Here is a 21,424-nt window from a genome sequence, read left to right on the forward strand (position 1 = left end):
GATCTATCGGATCCCCAATATTTTCCTCCCTCCATCGGCCACAGGAAGATCTCTGCATTATTTTATGCAGATGATATGGTTCTCCTCTCTTTAATACCAATCGATCTGAGAAAACAGATGAGAAGACTACACGCTCTATGTAACCATGAGAGGCTTAACATAAATTACCAGAAGACAAAAGTTTTAGTCTTCGGGAAAAGACCGGTGAGCCATAGATGGCTGATGGGTAAGCACCAACTAGAGCAGTGCCATACTTTTAAATATTTGGGGGTGATTTTTTCGGACACCCTCTGCTGGAAATCTCACTGGCTATCGACTAAGCAACTAGCAATAAGAACAGCGGGTGCAATTTTAATTTTTTTCTGCACCAGCGGTGGATATTTAATTCTTCCGGCTCTTAAAATCTTCGAGGCCAAAGTAGTTTCCCAGATTCTGTATGGCGCACCGATATGGGGATGGGATGATAAAGCAGTTTTGGCCCTTGAGACAATTCAAACTAATTTCTTGAGGCGCCTTTTGTCGCAGCCCCAAGGAACTCCTGCGGCAATGCTTCGTGCGGAGACAGGTTTACCATCACTAGGTGCTCGTATTCATTTAATGCTGTTAAAATTTATAAGATCTTCTATGTTACAGAAAGGTAGGGAATTATTAAATTTATGCCTAAATCACCCATATTCACAAATTATTTGGGGTGTTAAAATTGAAGCCATATTACACAGATACCATATAACGATACAAGAATTTAATTTAATAGATTCACAGAAAAGCCTTAGAGCAAAGATGTTTCAACACTCCGAATACTTAGATCGTTTGTCCCTTCTCAATTGCAGAACTGCCCCCTGGTATTGGCGTTTCAAGCAAGACCACACATGCTCCTCTTATCTTCTTCAGACACTACCTGTGCACCTTAGGCATGCATTTACGGCAATCTGTTTTTTTTACTCTCCCCAACTCAGAAAGGGAGGGAAGGATATTAAACATTCCTAAGGATCAAAGAAAATGTATTTGCGGCTATAATGGGGCAGAGGACCTTCCACACATAATTTTAAATTGCCCAATATACCAGATCCCTAGAGCAAAACTGCTATGGAAGTGGTTTGACATTGGCGGGATGAGCACGGAAGTAGACAAAATATTCCTCTTACTCTCTGACTGAAATCCAGAGATTACTCATGACGTATCTCTCTTTGCACTAGCGGTTCAAAAATTGAGAGCTAAATTTGTTTCAGAATTACAAACAAGATAGCAGCCTATATTTAATTCTTATTGGATTGTTACCATGTGAGAGCTTACTAGATTTGGCACAATTCAACGCTTTTAAATTTTATATGATTTATATATACATGTACTTTTAATACTGTTTTAAATTATTAATATATATTAAATGTTTGGTATTGTATCTTGTGTTGGCCTATGGCCCTACAATAAACTTGATGATGATGATGATGATGATTACCTAGGAGTAAGTTCTATTGAACTCAGTGGGACTTAACATCTGAATAGACACATACAGGGTTGTGGATGTTACTCTTACTGTACCACAAACTTGCCCATGATACATTAAGGACTGTAATTGGTGAGTTTCCATTCTCCTTTAATTAGAGCTCTCATTGTGTGTTCTCTCCTTGTATTGCCTGTATTTTTAACTTGTATTCCAAACTAAAATCCCATGTAAAAAATGATTAGAGTTATCACTAAAATAAATTCAGAATTTAAAACATAAATGGTGGTAGGAATTCTTATTGTTTTTCCTTTGCACATTTCAACTGCATTAAGAAAAATGCCTTATCAACTGGAAGTTCGTCTCAGTGGGTGCTTGGACAATAGCCATGTAACCAATTCTTGTTAACTCGGGGACCAGCTCTGCTGTTTGAAGTGTGTTCAATCTGTGTTGATTTTGGCATTGTTCTGTTGATGAAGAATGCCACGTTAATCACAAGGACTTGTACAGCTCTCAGGTTGTCACCTATACCTTCATTAAATTGCTTCTCCTTGGGGTATGTTGTTTATCTGGGCAGTGATTTTCCTTCTGTAGCTGCAGTTCCTTCATAACATCTGGCATCTGTTAACCATCTCTCTCTTTCTTTTTCTGTCCCACCCTCTTGTCTGTTTTAAATTGATTACTAAATAAGGTACGCAACGTAATAACTACATCTGCAAAATAGGAGGGAAATGGGTTAATCCACTCCAGGTAACTCCAAAATATGTGTGTGTGTTTTACTACATTTCATAAGCATAAAATAATGCGGCAATACTTAAAATCCTGATTTTGGGTTGGCCATTTTGTTTTTCAGGCTTTTATTATAGATGCGTCTTAGCAAACACCATCCCTGATTCCTTCAAGAAAGCACATATTTCTAATTTCTGGCTAGGCTATTAGAAACTGCTGATGATGTCACTGTCATCCAGAGCAACTTGGCTAGGCAAGGTTTTAGGGCCCCCAGCTGAAGCAGGTGTTCCTTCTAATGCAAAATGAGAGGGTGCCCCAGAGGCCTTTGTGGTGGTCCTTCTGTTTTGTGCTGAAGGGCTCTTGCCAAGTTGGAAGCAGGCATATGTGGTGCATGGGCTGCTAGTTAGTCATGCCTAGACTAATGACTCTGCTGTTCATGGTTCTCTTGCAGGCATGTTCAGACATTCTGCTTGCATGTACATCTTGCATGTGAGTGGGGATGAGCACAATAAGCTCTGCCCTTGCATAATTATCCCCTTCATGAGTGGTTACGAGGTTGAAATCTGAAGCAGGTAACCTCCTCTACTTGTGGATGTTTCCTGCATGATGTAGAACCTTGCAAAACTGCTAAGGGCCATAACTCATTGCTAGAGTGTCTGCTTTCCTTGCCAAAAGGTCCTCGGTTCAGTCCCTGGCATCTCCAGATAGGACTGGGAAAATCCTCTCTCTGAAACCCCAGAAAGCCGCTGTCAGTCAGTGGAGACAGCAGTGAACTAGATGACCCAGTGGCTGTATACAGCAGCTTGCTAGGTTCCAAAACTGGCTTTCTAAATTGTGCAGGGAGCCTCCATAAGCAGAGGAGACTTCCTGCTTCAGATTTCACCCTCCAGCATGCGAAGGGTGTCAGCAGTAGCGATGTGGGGTGACTGGAGCTTAGTGTGCTCATCCCCATTCACATGTAGGATTTGCATGTGAACAGAATGCCTCAACATGTTTCTAAAGAGAGTTCTAAATAAGGTTGGAAGATTCCACACGCACCTATTCCACAGTGAAATTAAAATCCCGTTAACTACTTCTCGTGGGCCAGTATATACAAATCAGCTCATTAAGGTTTATTTCCCCCCCTACAAAGTTTATCTTCTGTCATACTGGTAACTTAGAGGTAAGCTTCTAAACTGTTGGTTAGAATGACCATACTTGTGGGGATCACTGAAAGTTCTTAGGAAGTTGCCTTATATTGATTCAGATCATTGATCCATCTAGCTCAGTATTATTAACACTGACTGGAAGCAGCTCTCCAGGTTTTTAGGCAAGGGACATTGCTAACCCTATCTCCAGTCACTGAGGATTGAACCTTGGACCTTCTGCATGCAAAACAGATGTTCTTACCAAAGAGGTACGACTCTTCTCTGTAGATATGAGTCATGGGGAACTTCAGCTAAAGTGGAACACATAAGATTGCAGCAGCTACTTCTGTGTCTAGAGAGGTAATTACTTTCAAAGCGACTTATAAGTATGTTAAACAAATAAATGGAAAAACCTTACCCACCCACTCCCAGTTACGGAAGTAGCTGTTGCAGTCTTCTGTGTACAATAGTCCTCTGCATGTCGCTGGTTGCTTCAAAAGTTACAGTGTTTGTGCAAACAGGCTACTCACGTGAGTGGTTAATTACACAGGCTAAATAGCTGCCATAATGTCTGTATCAGCTTTGTGATATGCTGCAACAACTGAGAATATGCAATACTTGCTGATGCTTCCTTGTCTATCAAAATTTGTAAAGCAGCCTTCCCATGCTGGCTGTTGTTAATGGGAGTTGTAGTTCAAAACATCTAGAGGGCACCAGGTTGGGGAAGGCTGCTAGAAGGGGTTCTTGGAGGCTTTATCAAGAAAATGAATTTATTTTCTCCAAAGTTGAATCTGGCCTCCCTCAGCCTTCACATTATTTAACTAAAAAAACCCACCAAGTTGGCCCATCCAGAGTTGGCATTGCAGACATGCTGTCCTGTCTCCAGTGCATTAGTACCCCTTGGATGCTTTTCATATTTTCTTCCTGAATGCTCAATATGTGCTGCTTCACATATTTCAAAATAAGCATGCACACTATGTCCCATCTGGTGGTAGTTTTACTATGATTTTGATTACTGATTGTAAAGCACCAAGTACACATGACAAGTAACCATGTCTAAGAAAACCCTGACATTTTTTTAAGTAGAACAAAAGCAGCTTCGAGGGAGGGGGAAAATATGGAATGGAAAAGCAGCAAGGAGAGAGTGCTTGTTGATGCATGCATGCTTAACCCTCTCCTTGCCTGCTGCAACCATCCCTCAAAGTTGCAACCTTCTTGAGGTTCCAGGTTTGTGTGTTTGCAAGAACAAGAATTAACCCACACAGAGCGCATGCTGCTTTTGTAAGGGGAAGGGCCATACGCTCAGTGGTAGGGCACAAAAGGTCGCAGGTTCAATCCCTGGCATCTCACGGCGGGTTGGGAAGGACTCCTGCCTGAAACGCTAGAGAGCCACTGCCAGTCAGTGTCAACAGTATTGAGCTAGAATGGACCAATGACTTTATATAAGGCAGCTTCCTGGGTCCCACGCCACATTTTTCTTCCTCCAGGTTGCTTTTCTTTATTTTTTTTAAAAAAAGGAGTGGGGAGGCATCTCTTGCATATGGTTGCCCCTAATCTGTAGTTCTGCCTTGAACTGAAGAAAGGTGAGGTAGCAATGAGTTAGTTAAATAACACAGGATTTTTTAAAAAATCCCGTGTACAAGCAATGTATGTAGGGAGCCTGGTTCAGTGGTAGCTCCCTGCAGTGTATGCATGCAGTAAAACAATTAAGTGAAGGGGATACACACTAACAAAGGAATGCAAGGGCTATGTTTGCACCCCTCTTTCCTAATATCAGCCTCATTGTATGGCTTTGGGGTGGAAGGGCATCTGCAGCCAAAGATTTGGTAGGTTAATTTCAGTGAATATGTGCAATTCAGCTGCAGGACTTATTGTCTACAACCAGTCCTTTCCCTCCCCCAAGAACAGTTAAAATGTTTTGACATTGTATAATATTTCGTGGCAGCTCATCCAATGGCTGGGAAAGCTTGCAGGCAGTTGATTGGGCAACAGACAGCTTTTCCACTCTTCTGCTTCTCTCTGTGCACAAGGGACGTGTGTTTTTGCACTAAAGTTCTGGAATGGGAAGCCGGGCTCTGCAGATCTGAACAAATTATGCCAATTTTGTTAGCAAGATGTTAATGTGTTGAGGGAAGGGGGCTGGCTTTAAGCTCTGCTCTACTGCTGAAAGCTGAAGTTCTCTGTATTCTGAACCAGCCACCACATTTCAGCAGGAGGCAACTAAATTCCACACTGGGATTAGATAATGCATCTCTTAGCATTTTTGGCATTTGTATGCATTGGAGGATCTGCCTTCAGCAACGTGGGAACCTCTGGGGAGGTGGAAGGCAGACACTAAGTGAAAAGCTAGGCACATAGGAAGCTGCCTTAAACTGAGTCAGGCCGTTGGTCCATCTAGCTCAGTATTGGCTACACTGACTGGTCGTGGCTGACCAGGGTTCCACAGAGGGTTCTCTTCCAGCCCTACCTGGGGATTGAACTGGGACAGTCTGCATGCAAAGCAGATGCTGTACTGCTGAGCTATGGCCTGTAACAAAGAGGTCCCTTTCACATAAACTCACCCAATGGCAACATCGTCAATGCAGTCTTAATGATGGTAATGTAACCTTGAGTTGCTTGACTCTTGGGGTAGAGACACACTTGCAGCTGTGCTGGCTTCAGTGCATCTCCTCTGTTTTCTGAATGTGGGGGACACATAATGCTCGTCAAACTCTGTCCCCTTTTACTCCAAAACCTTGGAAGTTGCAGCTTGAGCATGTTTTACCTGGAAGTCAGCTTTACACTGACTTCACAACTGATTGGCCATGGCCAACAACCCCGTTGCTACTTCAGGTGTGTCCAATTAAAAAGCTTTGCTGAAGGCTGAGGCACACACAGTGATTGGCCCAGCGCTTTGCTGTGGGCGGTCCTAATCAGCAGTGGGGAAGGGAGATGTGTCCGGCTGTGGGCAGAGTCGTTTCAAATCGCAGCCAGAGAAAACGGTCTGGCTGCTTTTGAAGCAACTAGCCTGTCTGCAGCCTTAGACAACTTTTAAAAAGAGTGCAATCTATTTTTGCTTGCTCAGAAGTAAGTTCCATTGATTCAATGAGACTTACTCCCAGGTAAGTATGAATAGGACTGCACCCACCGTTGTCATGTGCTGATTAAGCTGTAGGAAAACTAACCCACCATGGACAGCTTTCCTTTCTGTTTCCTGGTGAGAAATTCGATTAGTGACAAAGGAAGCCCATCTGTTTGCAGCAAAGTATTATAAAATCAGATAAACCCTTCTTCACCCTCAAGGCTTATTATATGTGTGCTTGAAAAACTGTTATGAAGTATTTCTTAATCTGCAACTCTTGTAGTATGATCCAGCCATGTTTACTTGGAAGCAAGTCCTAAAGAATTCACTAATATGTGGTTGCTTTAGTAAGAAGTAGAATCTTGCGGCATCTTTAGAGGCTAGCAAACTTATTACGGCACTGGCTTTCAAGGACTACAGTCCACTTCTTCAGATGCATTAAGAGTTATCCTCAGTTATAGGTATATACACATACGGTGTTGCAGCCGGTTGCTGCTGCCCTGGGCACCTGCTTGGGAGGAAGGGCAGGATATAAATCAAATAACAAACAATAAATATGAATATAATGGCGGCATAAACAGTGTAGTCAGAGGGAAATGAAATGCAGAAAAGTACAGACTCCTTGTTGTGTTTGAGACTGGATTTTTGCTTTATAAAAATTATTTGCCCTCCCTGTGACCCCCTGAGATCTGAGTAATAGGGTGGATTGTTTATCTGAATTTCATGCATGGAAGATGGAGGTTGAGAGGGATGATGGGGGAGGGGGAACTTGCCCCTCCAGTCTGCCCATGGCTGAGATGCAGTTTGAACCTGGATCTTCCAAAATTGAACCTGCCCACATGGTACACTGGACTGGGCTGTCTTGTCCTGTGTTGCTCTGGAAACTTAACTCTGCTCCTTTCGTTAATTGGGGCAAACAGGCATCTGTTTGGCCTTCCGCACACGTGCAAAATATTTTATGACTGCTGAGAAGGGAGGTTCATGTAGAAGGTGAAGGATACTGGGCCACAATGTTGCTCTTTTCCTGATACTGGAGCCAAATAAACACAGGATTTCCCCTCTGCAGAGGAAATGGTTGTGTTTTCTTTCAGCAGGAGAGATGCGTGGCAGGCGGAAATCTGGAAGCAGCGCCAGAGGGTTATATTGTTTCCACAGTTCCCTCCAGGAGCCCAGCCACCATAATATTGCAGCTTGTGTATGTGTACAAGAAGCATCTTATTAGTCCATTTAATGCGAAAGTTGCCATGCTAAGATCAAGCAGATGCTTGGTAAGGGCATCTGCAGGATTTTTAGAGGAGTGCAGGTGGGGGAGTAAATACTCCATACTAAACATAGCTATCAGAGAACAAGACTATCATTTCTGGTGGTGCTGGTGACTGTGCAGCGCTACGACCTAAGTAGACCTGACCCCTGAGAAACTTGTATTTCATGTCTGCCCCTTCATTGTTTCTCAGGGAATAGACCTGCTGCCCATCTACAAGCAGGCTGGACAACAATTTCCTGCTTGCTGCTGACTCCCTCAGTTCTTTCCCTGCTTCTTTCATCCCCCCCAACCCTTAATTAATTGCACGGGTGCAATTTCTCTAAAAATAGTAATCTACTGACATTACTCATATGTTCCCCTCTCTCTCCAGCAAAATGGGTATAACGCTGGTATACTTCGCAGGGCCGTTGTAACTTGTGCCCTCTCAGCCTCGTCCCCATCGTATGGGTATAATAATAATGGACTTTATCTACACTGGAATAAGCAGAGTGATTTTAAAATGTTTACAAACTCGGGAGGGGCTCACATTTTGGGGGTATGAAATATGACTCAAGTTAGAAAGATTATGAACTCCTCTCTTAACTTGAAAACCAAAGGTAAGCAGTAGTACTCTCCAGTTGCAGCTATGCTAAAATTCTGAATAGCTGACTTGTTTTCTGTGGGGCAGCAAGCACTTCTCCACCAGGGAAGGCCAACATGAAAGGCTTCAAAAATGAGCCAAGAAGTTCCTTCATTGAAGTCTAGAGAATGGGTGTTTCACTCTAGCCTTCTCTTTGTCTCACTGGCTAGATTTGCTTTCCTAAATATGAAATCATTTCAAGGCTTCATTCATTGACTAATAAAACACAAAAAAAGCAGACGCTGATTAGTTTCTCACAATGAGCTTAGATCTTGGATTCTACAAATACCAGAAAGTTAGGCAAAAACAAACCTGGAAGTATGAGGCTCATCTAGGCAACTGATCCCTTTGCCTCTTCCCGCAGACTCCCATGAGTGCCTAGCTGGATTTAAAAGGGTCTTTCTAGAGAGACCTCCTTACTTTCTAAATTGACTATTCTGCTGAGGAACCCTAGTATATGTAGCACAGAACCTGCATGTTGTAAAGGACTCTGGGACATGTCCTAGGGTAAACATTCACTTGAAGTGACTGTCAGGCCTCACCATCACGCTGCATAAATTGAGAGGCTTACTGAGAACACACCAGTCCATCTGCATGTTGCAGGGAAGATTCATCATGGTGAGTAAGCTGCCTGTCTCTCCCTCTCCCCACCACCACCTCCAACTGGCCAGGGAAGCTCATGTGCCATTATTGACCTTTGCACTGAGTTGTTCCCAGGAATCTTGGGCTTCAGTTTGAAAAACACTGGTCTGCCTGAAATAAACATGATGGGTGGCAGTGCTAAACCTCAGATGTTAGTCTGGAGCTTGGGTGGAGATGATACATTTGCCTAGTAAGTCCCGAGAGCCAGAGATAGACGTATTTTCCAGTTTCTCATCTAGCTCTCTGCTACAATAAGTTTAACTGAAAACATCAAGCACCCCATGGTGTTGAGTTCAATAAAACAGTTATACATGGTGTTAAGAATTTCCTCCTGCCTTTTACTTCAGAATTATACAGCCGAATGGATTTCTGAAGCATGCTGGGAAACTTTTTGGGGGGGGCGGACGACTATCCTTGGGTATTGAGTAGCTTCCAGCTATGCCCCTTTGCCTGTAACAAAACCTTATGCGTGCTTGCTTAAGTATCTCTTGCCAAACCCACACAACTGTGAACTGTTTTGGGTATGCGTATTGCAACATGCTTTCACAGTTGTGCCCATCTTTTTCTCCCTTCCCCTCCCACAACCCACAGGGCAGGAAACATTTTAGCAATGTCATGGTCGCCTATAGAACTTATGCATAACACTGAGCATGAGCAGGTTGTTTTCCCCTCATTGCTAAGAATTTGCATGTGACTCATATGCACTTCTGGGATAAGGAGGAAAGACTTCTGAGAGAGAGTGAAATGTATGGGCTGGCTTGAGCTCTGATACCTCTCTTGTTTAATTCTTGAAAAGAATCTCCCTTTCCCCTTCCTAAATTTAGAACCCAGATCTCTTCCATGCCAGTTGTTGGGACATTGTGTGTGCCATTGTCCATCTCTCAAGCTGCTTGCAGAAGAGCAGCCCAGCTGGATCAGGCCAAAGAGCCATCTAGTATAGGAGGGAATCTGCATCTCTCTGGATTAGGGGTAGATGAATTAATCTGCTTCTGGTTAATGTACATGTCAATTTGACATATGTTCATTCGTAAATAATTGCTGTCCCATTTCTGCAGCTCTCTCCACATTTTAAATAAACCTGTATGAAAATTCATGTTTAAATATATTAAATGCAATTTTTTACAAATTACATATTTAAATACATATTTTATGTCAATGTATGCATTTCTAAACATAATTTAACAAAAACATGTATTTCTAATGCATTTTGCTATGTTTTTGAGCTGAGAATTTTATAACAAACTTTGGGGAAGCGTGAAATCCAAAGGATAATTATACTTTAGTAAATGTTCTTTTATCTTTTAAGGTTTTAAATTTAAAGTCACTTTGAGACATTTTGTATAGTAAGCAACGAATACATGCAATAAATAAAATAAAAATTCTGGTCCAAGTATTAGTCTGGGAGTTGGAGTCAGTTCGCTTAAGTGTGGACCAAATAAAATTCTCCTCCATCCCTACTCCAGATGTTGCTGAATTCAATTTCCTGTCAACCTCAACCAACATTGTTAATGGGAGTTGTAGTCCAACAACATGTAGAAGGCTACAGGTTTCCCACCCCTGAGCTAGTCCAATATTCTGTTTCTGTCAATGGCCAGCTAGATGCCTCCAGGGAACCCAGAAGCCAAACAATGGAGATGGCCTTTTTTCTCCCTTGAATTCTCCTTTGTATCTGCGTCTGGTTTGCAGAGGTGTGTTGCCTCTGAAGATGGGGGGTGTTCTGTATCTGTGCCATAAAATATTCACCTGAGACATTTATAAGTTGGGTATCTCAATTAAAACCATTTTCTAGGCAGGTTGGGCTTAATTTGGCCTCATGTTCACTCCAGGAGTCCATTTGAAAACCAGGATTTAATCTTGGAACATGAGCACTCATAATAGAGTGCCTCAGAGCATACACAGTTCTTTTGCCCCCCTCTCCTGGCAACAACTGCCATTGCCGCACATCTGGGGTTAAGGGAGCAGGTTTTCAATGTTTAAAATATTGGCTTCAAGGTAGATCTAAGCTCTGGTACCTTTTCATTATTGCACACTGTAGGCTAGTCTCTCCTGATGTTCCAGCTCAAAGCCTTGGGTGGGACAGCAGGCCCTTTTATTGGGTTGGCTGTCTTGAGGCTGTGTCTGCTGATGCCTGGCACAAGCATTGCCTGCCCCTTTAGGAAGCACAGAGTTGAAAGAGACAATAGGTACTTCCCCAAAAAGCAATGCATTGAAGCAGTAAACAAGGAGTTGGACTCCTTTCCCCTTCCAACTGCTGTGCAAGCTAGACTTCCTCCCTCCAGGCTTGAGCTTTTCATGTGGCTGTTCTTAGCAGGCCTGCTAAGAGCCTGGATGAAGGATAGAGGGAGGTGTGTGTGACACTGTGTGGAAGCTCCTGATTTTTACAGTACAAAGGGAAGAGTCATACCGGTTGCTCCACCCAATTTTGCCTCTGGCCCCACCCACTACTGGTATGTGACCCTGGAAAGTTGCCAATGAGGGAATATTAGAAAGGTCACGCGTTTTAGTTATTGGCAAACTGTTGGTTAAGAACATAAGAAGAGCCTGCTGGATCAGGCCAGTGGCCCATCTAGTCCAGCATCCTGTTCTCACAGTGGCCAACCAGGTGCCTGGGGGAAGCCCGCAAGCAGGACCCGAGTGCAAGAACACTCTAAAGTATTAGTATAGTATTCTATACTATCCCTTAGTATTCTTTCTTCCAGCCCAAACATACCAAATTTCTTTTGTTTTGAGGTTGCATCTAGAACAGTGGTTCCCAACCTTTATGAGCACGGGACCCCCTTTATAAGCTGAAATTTTTTTGTGACCCCCTCCCCCCAGGGAGGCAGGCTGGCTGCCAGGAAGGAAGGGGGAAAGCAGCCTTTTTTTGCAGGCTTGCTTCTTTTTGCTTCACAAGAAGCCCTCTCCTCTCATTCTAAGTAAGGGCGTTGCCAGTAGCGGCAGTGCAAGGAGACGGGAGTCAGTGATAGTAATCCCCTCTTCTTCCTGGTAGCCCCACCCTCAGCCTCCTTTGGCATCTGCCATGTATTTTATAGGCAGATGCCTGCCTTTAGGGCGCCTGAAAGACGCTCTGGAACTTCAGAAAAGGCCTCCCTTCTCATTTGGAGCAAGGGGGAGGTGTCATCTGCAGCGGCAGTGGAAAGCAGATGTGTCGAGGGAGTGAAGACTTTTTAAAAAATAATAAATAATTCATTTCTTTACTGTTCACAGCCCCCTCTGGATTACTTCGCGGCCCCCCTGGGGGTCCCGGTACCCAGGTTGGGAACCACTGCACTACATCATACCAATGAATGCAGAATCCAAGAGGCTTTGCTTCTATGCTGTTTGTGGCCTGCTATAGTAACAGAGGGCCCATCCATACCTCCTTTTAATCTGCGATCTAAGCCCTTTGTATTTCCATTAATTTACCGGCATCCATGACATTCCCTGTCATTTTGGACTTTCTCGTATGTAAATCCACATTTCCCTACCCTGCCATAAGCCCATTATTATTGCTATCATGATTATTAACTGCTGTAACATTCATAGTGAAGACATCTTGCCCTGGTCTGCCCACACCTCCTCCTTTCTTACAGTTCATTCATGCTTCTGGTACTGAACCTGAGCACTTCTCACTTCTGTAGCTGTATCACATTGCTCTGGCGCTTCATCAAAAGGCCTCCCCTCTCGTTTGGAGCAAGGGGGAGGTGTCATCTGCAGCGCCAGTGGGAAGCAGACAGTGTAAGAGTGAAGACTTCTTAAAAACATTAATAAATAATTCATTTCTTTACTGTTCACGACCCGCTCTGGATTACTTCACGTGCCCCCTGGGGATCCCGGCCCCCAGGTTGGGAACCACTAATCTAGACTTTTATTTTCTGAATGAAAAAGAGGTGGGAAGTAGTGAAACCCAGTTCAAATGTAAGTTACATCAGCTTCATAGGCTACTTGTGTTGAAATTTAGGTGGAGCCAAAATTCAGTCGACTGCAGAGAGCCATTCCTAACAGTTGCCTTCTAGCTCTTAAGCACTCACTATTGTAGGGCGACGACCCACAACTGAGTGTAAAAATGACCCACTGTACATCTTCAGATGCTACTGGGAGGACACAAGGTACATGGGACAGATGCTGCTTTTATTAAAGTCCCCTGTATCTCTACAGTAATTGCACAGATTGCGCCGAAAGAGAGAAACCTCTGTGGCCTCAGGTTGTGATATAGGGTCTGACCCATGAATGAGGAACCTGTGGCCCTCCAAGTGTTACTGGACTCCCACTCCCATCAGCCACAGCCAGCATGGCCAATAGTCAGGGATGATGGGAGTTGTAGTCCAGCAACATCTGGACTGGCACAGGCTCACCATCCTTTGACTAGCCTCTAATACTCTTCCACGTGGGTTTGAGTCCGACAGCCCTAACAGTCCTCTTCTCTCTTGTACCAGGTAGGTGATAAGGTGATGGTGATAGCTAGATCAGGGCTCTGGCAAGAGATTGTGACAGTCCAAGCCAATCAGACATTCCTCATGCCAGAAGGAATGAGCTTCGAGGAAGCTGCTGCCTTTCCGGTTAACTACATCACTGCCTACATGATCCTCTTTGACTTTGGCAACCTGCGACCCAACCAGAGCATCCTTGTCCACATGGCAGCAGGTAACCATGAATTTCTTCTCCTCTGATACTTAGCTGTAGCTGAACTGCTCAGAACGAAGTCCTTGAGTGGTCACTGTACTCGCTCCTCCTGTGTTACAAGTGTATTTGTTCATTTATATCCTGCCTTTCTGGTTCAAGATGGTGCATGAGTTCTCCCCCCCCTCCATTTTTATCCTTACAGCAACCCTGTGAGGTAGATTAGGCTGACAAATACATAGTGAATTTTGTGGATCATTGTGGATTTGAACTTGGGTCTCCCCAGCCAGTTATAGTCTGGCACTCTGCCAATACATCACACTGGCTGTGTTCACAAGTAACAGTAAGCCACATTACATAAGAACATAAGAAGAGCCTGCTGGATCAGGCCAGTGGCCCATCTAGTCCAGCATCCTGTTCTCACAGTGGCCAACCAGGTGCCTGGGGGAAGCCCGCAAGCAGGACCCGAGTGCAAGAACACTCTCCCCTCCTGAGGCTTCCGGCAACTGGTTTTCAGAAGCATGCTGCCTCTGACTAGGGTGGCACAGCACAGCCATCACGGCTAGTAGCCATTGATAGCCCTGTCCTCCATGAATTTGTCTAATCTTCTTTTAAAGCCGTCCAAGCTGGTGGCCATTACTGCATCTTGTGGGAGCAAATTCCATAGTTTAACTGTGCGCTGAGTAAAGAAGTACTTCCTTTTGTCTGTCCTGAATCTTCCAACATTCAGCTTCTTTGAATGTCCACGAGTTCTAGTATTATGAGAGAGGGAGAAGAACTTTTCTCTATCCACTTTCTCAATGCCATGCATAATTTTATACACTTCTATCATGTCTCCTCTGACCCGCCTTTTCTCTAAACATTGTTTAAAAACCATACTGTGCACAAGCTGCATGCTAGTGCAGGCAGCCTGGTTGCTTCAGCTTCATGCCTCCCCTGGCATGAACTTGTAAACCAGTCGGCTTAGTCAAGTTTGGATCATGGATCCAAGATTGGATCATGGTTTGTTTCTCCCTACTGGGAGGAGGGGCAGGATATAAATTTAATTAATAAAATAAATAAATAACTAGCCAGGATCACTAGCCAGACTAAATTGCTGTTGGCTTAAGAAATCTTGGCTTGTTCTGGAGGAAGAAACCAAGATTCCAGGTTCAGACATCACACTCATCCGGCTTGTTCACCTGTTCGCTCCTGTTTCACTCCTCCCATGGTGCTGTTGGCCTAAGCTCACCAGCACACTGCTCATGCACGCGATAGTCTATAATACCAAGATTCTTGGCTCACTGTTACATGTGAGCGTAGCCATTGAGTATTAGAATGTGACTATGGGTTGTATTTAAGTAACTCTTGCTTAGAAAAGACCCACTGAAATTATTGGCCATGGCTAACATAGGTCTATTCACTTCAGTGGGTCTACCTTAAGTAAAAGTTAGTTGAATACAACTTATTCTAGTCAGTGTCAATTGTCACGAGTCTCAAACTAGTTTGTATAGTACAGATCAGAGGTTGCCAGACTTTTGGGCCCGTGGGAATATTTGCAATCTGGAAGAACTGTTGTGAGTCCTGCACATGCACAAAGCACCCACTGCAACCTATTTTCTTGGCTACAATAGAATACTTCTTTTGAGCCTAATTTTAGTGGTAGGGAGGGGACCCTGCAAGTGCCAGGAAAAGTCTCTGTGGGTGCATGGGCATCTGTGGGTGCCATGTCGATAACCCCTGGTATAGGTATTCTCTCAAGGCTTTGTCCATTTCATGTTACCGGACAGAACATCTCTGAAGGATCCTAACTTAGGCCATTATAGAAAAATGTAAAGTTAGGCCTAGAAGCAATAAACTCTGCTGAACTTCTGTGAAACAAACTTTTTTTTGGCTCATAATCAACCTACCTTGTGTCTCCTGTACTTTGGGCCAATTCAGCAACCACTGTCTGCTTAATTTGACAGTGAACTTCCTCTGTAGCAGGGAGAGGATTTCCCCCTTTGGATAGTTGGATGAGAACACAAAAGCTGTGCACGTTGCTTGCTGCCAATGGCTCCATGCTGCCTCCAGCATTTTATTTGGCTCTCTTTCCCCCTTCCAGGTGGAGTGGGAACTGCAGCTGTCCAGCTCTGCAAAACTGTGGAAGATGTCACAGTTTTTGGCACCGCCTCTGCTTCCAAACATGATGCCCTCAAGGAGAATGGTGTCACTCATCCCATTGACTACCGGGCAGCTGATTATGTGGCAGAAGTCCGGAAAATCTCCCCCAAAGGTCAGAAACAGAGAGGGAAGGGATGGAGGGGGCAGGGTGACTGTTTTTTCTATCTCTGGGTTTCTGCTTGTGAGGCAGCTGAAATGAAAGTGGGTAGAGAGTCACATTTTGCTAACCCAAATTTATTTGCAGAACTCCAAATATATTCCAATTTGTAAGGCTGTCACCCAGTTAAGAGGATCTTAGTTGATTAGGTTAGAGTGCTGTTAAATTTGGCCAAGTGAATACCTCGCATTATAGCCTTATATTTTTCTAAAAAACGATCAAGACTTTCCCTTCTGTAGTTTTTGAAATGTTTCTGTAAGTTAGAAACATTAAAACTTGTTCAGAAACAAATTTTGGATTTGGTATTTGACATTTCCCCCCTGAATACTGGAAGTTCCTGATAAATCTGTTGTAATGGTAACTTTCTCTCTTTGTCTTTTTAGGTGTAGATGTTGTGTTGGACCCTTTGGGGGGTTCAGATACCACAAAAGGCTTTAATCTCCTAAAGCCAATGGGCAAACTAGTCACCTATGGTAAGTAAAGAAAACTAGGGTGTAATTGAAGTTAGGTTCCATCATGGGCCACATTCACACCAGACATTTATTTATTTATTTATTTATTTATTATTTATTAAATTTATATACCGCCCGACTAGCAATAGCTCTCTGGGCGGTGAACATAAAACAGCATAAAAATACAATAAATAACAAAACAATATTAAAATACAAGCAACAATCCAACACAATAAACATTTTTAAAATTAAATCAGTGTAACTTAAAATGCTTTAGAGAATAGGAAGGTTTTGACCTGGCGCCGGAAGGAGAGCAGAGTCGGCGCCAGGCGTACTTCCTCAGGGAGACTGTTCCATAGTTCGGGGGCCACCACTGAGAAGGCCCTAGATCTTGTCATCACCCTCCGGGCCTCCCTGTGAGTTGGAACCCGGAGGAGGGCCTTCGTAGCAGAACGTAGTGCACGGGCCGGTTCATATCGGAAGAGGCGTTCCGCAAGGTATCGTGGTCCCGCACCGTATAAGGCTTTATAGGTTAATACCAACACTTTGAATCTAGCCCGGAAACATATTGGCAACCAGTGCAAGCTGGCCAGAACAGGTGTTATATGCTCGGACCGCTTGGTCCTTGTCAGCAATCTGGCCGCCGCATTTTGCACTAGTTGTAGCTTCCGAACTGTCTTCAAAGGTAGCCCTACGTAAAGCGCATTACAGTAATCCAAACGTGAGGTTACCAGAGCATGTACCACTGATGTAAGGTCCTCTTTACTCAAATAGTGACGTAGCTGGGCTACCAACCGAAGTTGGTAAAACGCATTCCTAACCACCGAGGCTACTTGAGCCTCAAGTGAGAGGGAAGAGTCTAAAAAGACTCCCAGACTACGAACCCGGTCCTTTAGGGGGAGTGTAACCCCGTCCAGGACAGGGTATATATCCACCATCCGATCAGAGAACCCGTCCACCAACAGCATCTCAGTCTTGTCTGGATTGAGCTTCAGTTTGTTAACTCTCATCCAGTCCATTGTCGAGGCCAGGCAACGGTTCAGCAAATCGACAGCCTCACCTGAAGAAGATGAAAAGGAGAAGTAGAGCTGCGTGTCATCAGCATACTGATGACAACGCACTCCAAAACTCCTGATGACCTCTCCCAACGGCTTCATGTAGATATTAAAAAGCAGGGGGGACAAAACTGACCCCTGCGGGACCCCATATTGGAGAGCCCGCGGTGTCGAGCAATGTTCCCCAATTCTACTATTATTCCACTTTAACTAGTTATGACTTCCCCCAAAGAATACTGGGAAGGGTAGTTTGTGAAGGGTGCTGAGTGCTGTTGGGAGACCCCTATTCCCTCACAGAGATACAGTTTTCAGAGCGGTTTAACAGTCAGTCAATCTTCCCAGTGAACTCTGGCAATTGTAGCTCTGCGAGGAGAATAGGGGTCTCCTAACAACTCTCAGCACCCTTCACAAACTACGCTTCCCAGGATTCTTTGGGTGAAGCCATGACTGTTTAAAGTGGAATAATAGTGGAATAAATGTCTGGTGTGAATGTAGCCCAGGCCAGCCCCAGAATCCTTTTAATCCCAATGCTCAAACCTGAATAAGAAAATGCTAGAATGATCTGCCCTGGGACCACTGTGCAATGCAAGGCTTAATCTCTGGAACCTGAGAAATAGAAATGCATACGGTTATATGAGACTGCTTCTTGGGGTCAGACCAAAGCTCCATTTTTCTGTCCTCAACAGATCCACTGAAGCACATTCCCTTTTATCTGAGTCAACTGAAAACGCTGCAGCTGTAACAGAAGTTTTGTGGCATGTGGGAGTCAAACTCCAAAGCTGTTGAATACTTCTCTCCCCCTTCTTCCGGCAGCGAACACACTGTGTCTCTGTGCCCACTAACAAAGCCCTTACACAGTCACACTGGAAGTGGAGATGAGGATCTTGCAACCCTCTGGTGGCAATCCAAAAGTTTCACACCTAAAGCGTGTAGACCTTTGTAGACTCCCACACGGTATTCCAAAATGGTCACTGTTATTTCCCATCTTAGAGCTTTCCAGTGATACAATTCTGAAAAGGTCTTGGAAGCCACTTCCTCCCCTTTTCCCGCAATGTTAGAGAGACCCCCTACTCACTCACTCTCTCCCATTCTGTCTCTCTCCAGACTACTGTTTGCCACTAATCATTGTTTGTGCATGACAAAACCTAGAGTCATTTCAGTCTGGCTTCAGGCCTGGTTCAGTATAGATGATCTATGCTGGGAGGTGGAGGGTGATCCTGCCAATTCCCCTGGACCTGTCAGTGGCCTTGGCTGCTGTTGGCCATGGTATCCTTCTGGGATTCAGGGTCACAGAGTTCCAGTAACTCTATTCCTACCTGGATGGCCAGTTCCAGAAAATGCTTCTGGAGAACTGCTGCTCAGCCTCTTGATGTTTGTGCTGTGGAGCCCCACAGGGTTACAGCTTATCCCTTGTGTTGTCTTTCGTCTATGTGAAACCAACCACTGAGTGAGATCACCCGAGTTTTGGAGTGTCAGCACATAGTTTTGGAGTGTCTACCCCTTCCAGATGACCTTGCTCAATCTCTCCTTTACATCTAATTTGGGTGAGGCAATGAAAGTGTTGAATCAGTGCTTGTTCTCAGTAGTGGACTAGATGAGGGCCGATAAACTGAAGCTCAATACTAAAAGGTGGGAGGTACCATTGGTGGGAGGTAGTGTCCAACTTGTTCTGAATGGGAAATATTGGTGCTTGCCTTTTAAGCCAGATGTAATTTGGAGCCTGGTTCCTGAAGGAATTTCTGCTTTCCTGTTCTGCTTTCCTGTCAGCTGAGATGATCTTTGGAGGCCCTTTTCCAGGTGCCTGGGTGATGACCAGGATGAGGTCATTCTCTCTGTTAGTACCCTGTTTGTAGAGCTGTTAATCAGGAAGGCTTGTCTAGCACCTAATGTTATGCCTATTCATCACCCAGCAAAAACCTTTCAACTTATCTAAGAGTTTACCATTTGAAGATGTGTATTGTTTGTTCCTTTATTGCCGCATTTACTCTATTGCAGCCTTCCCCAACCTGATACTCCCCAGATGTTGCTGGACTACAGCTCCAGCCAGCATGGCCAGTGGTCAGGGATGATGGGAGTTGTAATCCAGCAACAACTGAAGGGCACCAGGTTGGGGAAGACTGCTCTACTGTATTGTTTACTGTTGTGTGTGAATTGGAAGGGTTGTAGTCAACTGAGTCCTACTCAGAGTAGACCTGTTAGAGAATGAACCTAAGTTAGTCATGTCTGTTAATTTCAGTAGGTCTCCTCTGAGTATGACGCTACACAAATTGCCTTGATAGTTTTAGATTGAAGGGTGGCATAAAAAATCAATAGCTGGATAAATAAACAAGTAGTCCAGATGGCATAACCGGGTGAGCAAGCTGCATGCTGCAGGGAACAGCCTCCACTGAGGGGGAAAAACATCCACCTAGGATCGTTCTCAGCCATCCAAGTCTGGTGTAAATGCTTTCCTAACCCCAAATACAGTGATCAGTCAGATCCTTTTTTCACCTGCCTCTAAAACCCAGTGCAGTTCACCAGCTAGTAGCAACAGGGTACCTTTTCCAGCATCTGTAATAATGATTAAAGAGTCCAGGAGGGCAAAAGGGACATTGTGTGTATGTTGGAGGGTAGGGTTATACATCCCCCACCCCAGCGCTTTGTTTTGAGGCCAGGCAAAGACACAATTGGAAATTTGTGGAGAAAAATGTAAAGTGAATGTTTCATAACAGCAATCCAAAAAGAGCCAGTGTGAGCCAGCAGCTTTGGGTTGTGTTTGAGCATGTGTAGAGTACTTTTTCATATGCCATAAAGCAACCTCAGCCAGCACCAACAACCCAGCTTTTGAGGCAGGTTTTAGCTTCCTCCTGCCGTACAGCATCTTGCCTCTTGAAATTAAGCCCAAGGCCTGTCTGGGGGAATTTAGAGTGTAATCGTTCAGGGAATGCTGGGCACTGTACAGCAGCTAATACGCAAACTGATACTAAACTGTATGTACTCTGAACTTGCCAGGTGTAGCCAACTTGCTAACAGGACAGAGGAAGAACCTGATGGCCATGGCAAAGACCTGGTGGAACCAGTTCAGCATCAATGCCTTGCAGCTCCTTCATCTCAACAAGGCTGTTTGTGGCTACAGTCTGGGCTCCCTGGATGAAGAGGTGGAGCTCATAAGTGGTGTGATGACCAAACTAATTGCCCTCTACAGTCAAGGCAAAATCAAGCCAAAGGTGGACTCTGTTTGGCCCTTTGAGCAGGTAAGAGTGCATGGCAGTGCAACAAGCTTTTCTTATGCCCCGTACTACACTGCGAACGTTTTTAGTCATGGTTCCCCCCCGCCTCCTGGCCCGGTGCATCAGTATAGGCTTGAGCCCCAGTATCTCCTTTTCGGGTAATGAGTGTTGTGTACACAACAGCTTTTGAACCATGCTTTTGAGATTCTGGACATTTAACATAGATGAATGTAAAGTCCTACGTTTAGTTACAGAAAATGGGGGAGACCTGGCTTGGGAGCTGCATACATGCAGAAAGATTTAGGTGTCTTGGTTGAACACAAGCTGCATATGAGCCAACAGTGTGATGTGGCTGCTAAAAAAGCTAATGCAGTCTTAGGCTGCATTAACAGGAACACTAGTCATCAGATCACAGGAAGCAACAGTTCTGCTTTATTCTGTGCGGGTCAGACTGCATCTGGAGTTCTGGGAAGTGACCAGTTCTGGGTGCCACATTTTAGAAAAAGCATTGATAAACTGTGAAGAGTAGTGTGCCCAGGAAGGTGAAAAGGCTGGAAACCAAGTCCTGTGAGGAAAGAGTTCCTGGCTATGTTTGACCTGGAAATAAGATGAAAGGGAGGGGACACGTTAGCAGCCTTCAAATATCTGAAGGGCTGTCACACAGAAGGTTGGGTAGACTTGTTCTCTGTTGCTCCAGCCTGCAGGACTAGAACCAGTATTGGGAGAAACTCTATAATGGTAAGGGCTTTTTGACAGTGGAACACGCTACCTTGGGAGGTGGTGGCCACTCCTTCGCTGGAGGTATTTAGAAGTTCTTGATAGAGGCCTTGTGTAAGTTGCCAGGCAGACCTCAAGAGAGACGTTTCAGAATACACCTTGCATCAGCCCAAGTCAGCATGGAGAAGGAAGTGAAAGTAGAGGGCAAGG

The 21,424-nt window shown here is 44.5% G+C and overlaps 1 protein-coding gene across 1 annotated transcript in view; it reads left to right on the forward strand.

Annotated features, from left to right (window-relative positions):
• VAT1 (vesicle amine transport 1) overlaps positions 1-21,424 on the forward strand; it is a 42,721-nt gene that overhangs the window by 13,593 nt on the left and 7,704 nt on the right. Inside the window, exons 2-5 of the mRNA XM_061588233.1 lie at positions 13,299-13,506; positions 15,566-15,736; positions 16,165-16,254; positions 20,280-20,521. Of these exons, the coding sequence (XP_061444217.1) occupies positions 13,299-13,506; positions 15,566-15,736; positions 16,165-16,254; positions 20,280-20,521 (711 nt within the window). The remainder of the gene's footprint in view (positions 1-13,298; positions 13,507-15,565; positions 15,737-16,164; positions 16,255-20,279; positions 20,522-21,424) is intronic.

This window comes from Rhineura floridana, chromosome 11 (assembly GCF_030035675.1).
Source record: "Rhineura floridana isolate rRhiFlo1 chromosome 11, rRhiFlo1.hap2, whole genome shotgun sequence".
Classification (NCBI taxonomy): domain Eukaryota; kingdom Metazoa; phylum Chordata; class Lepidosauria; order Squamata; family Rhineuridae; genus Rhineura; species Rhineura floridana.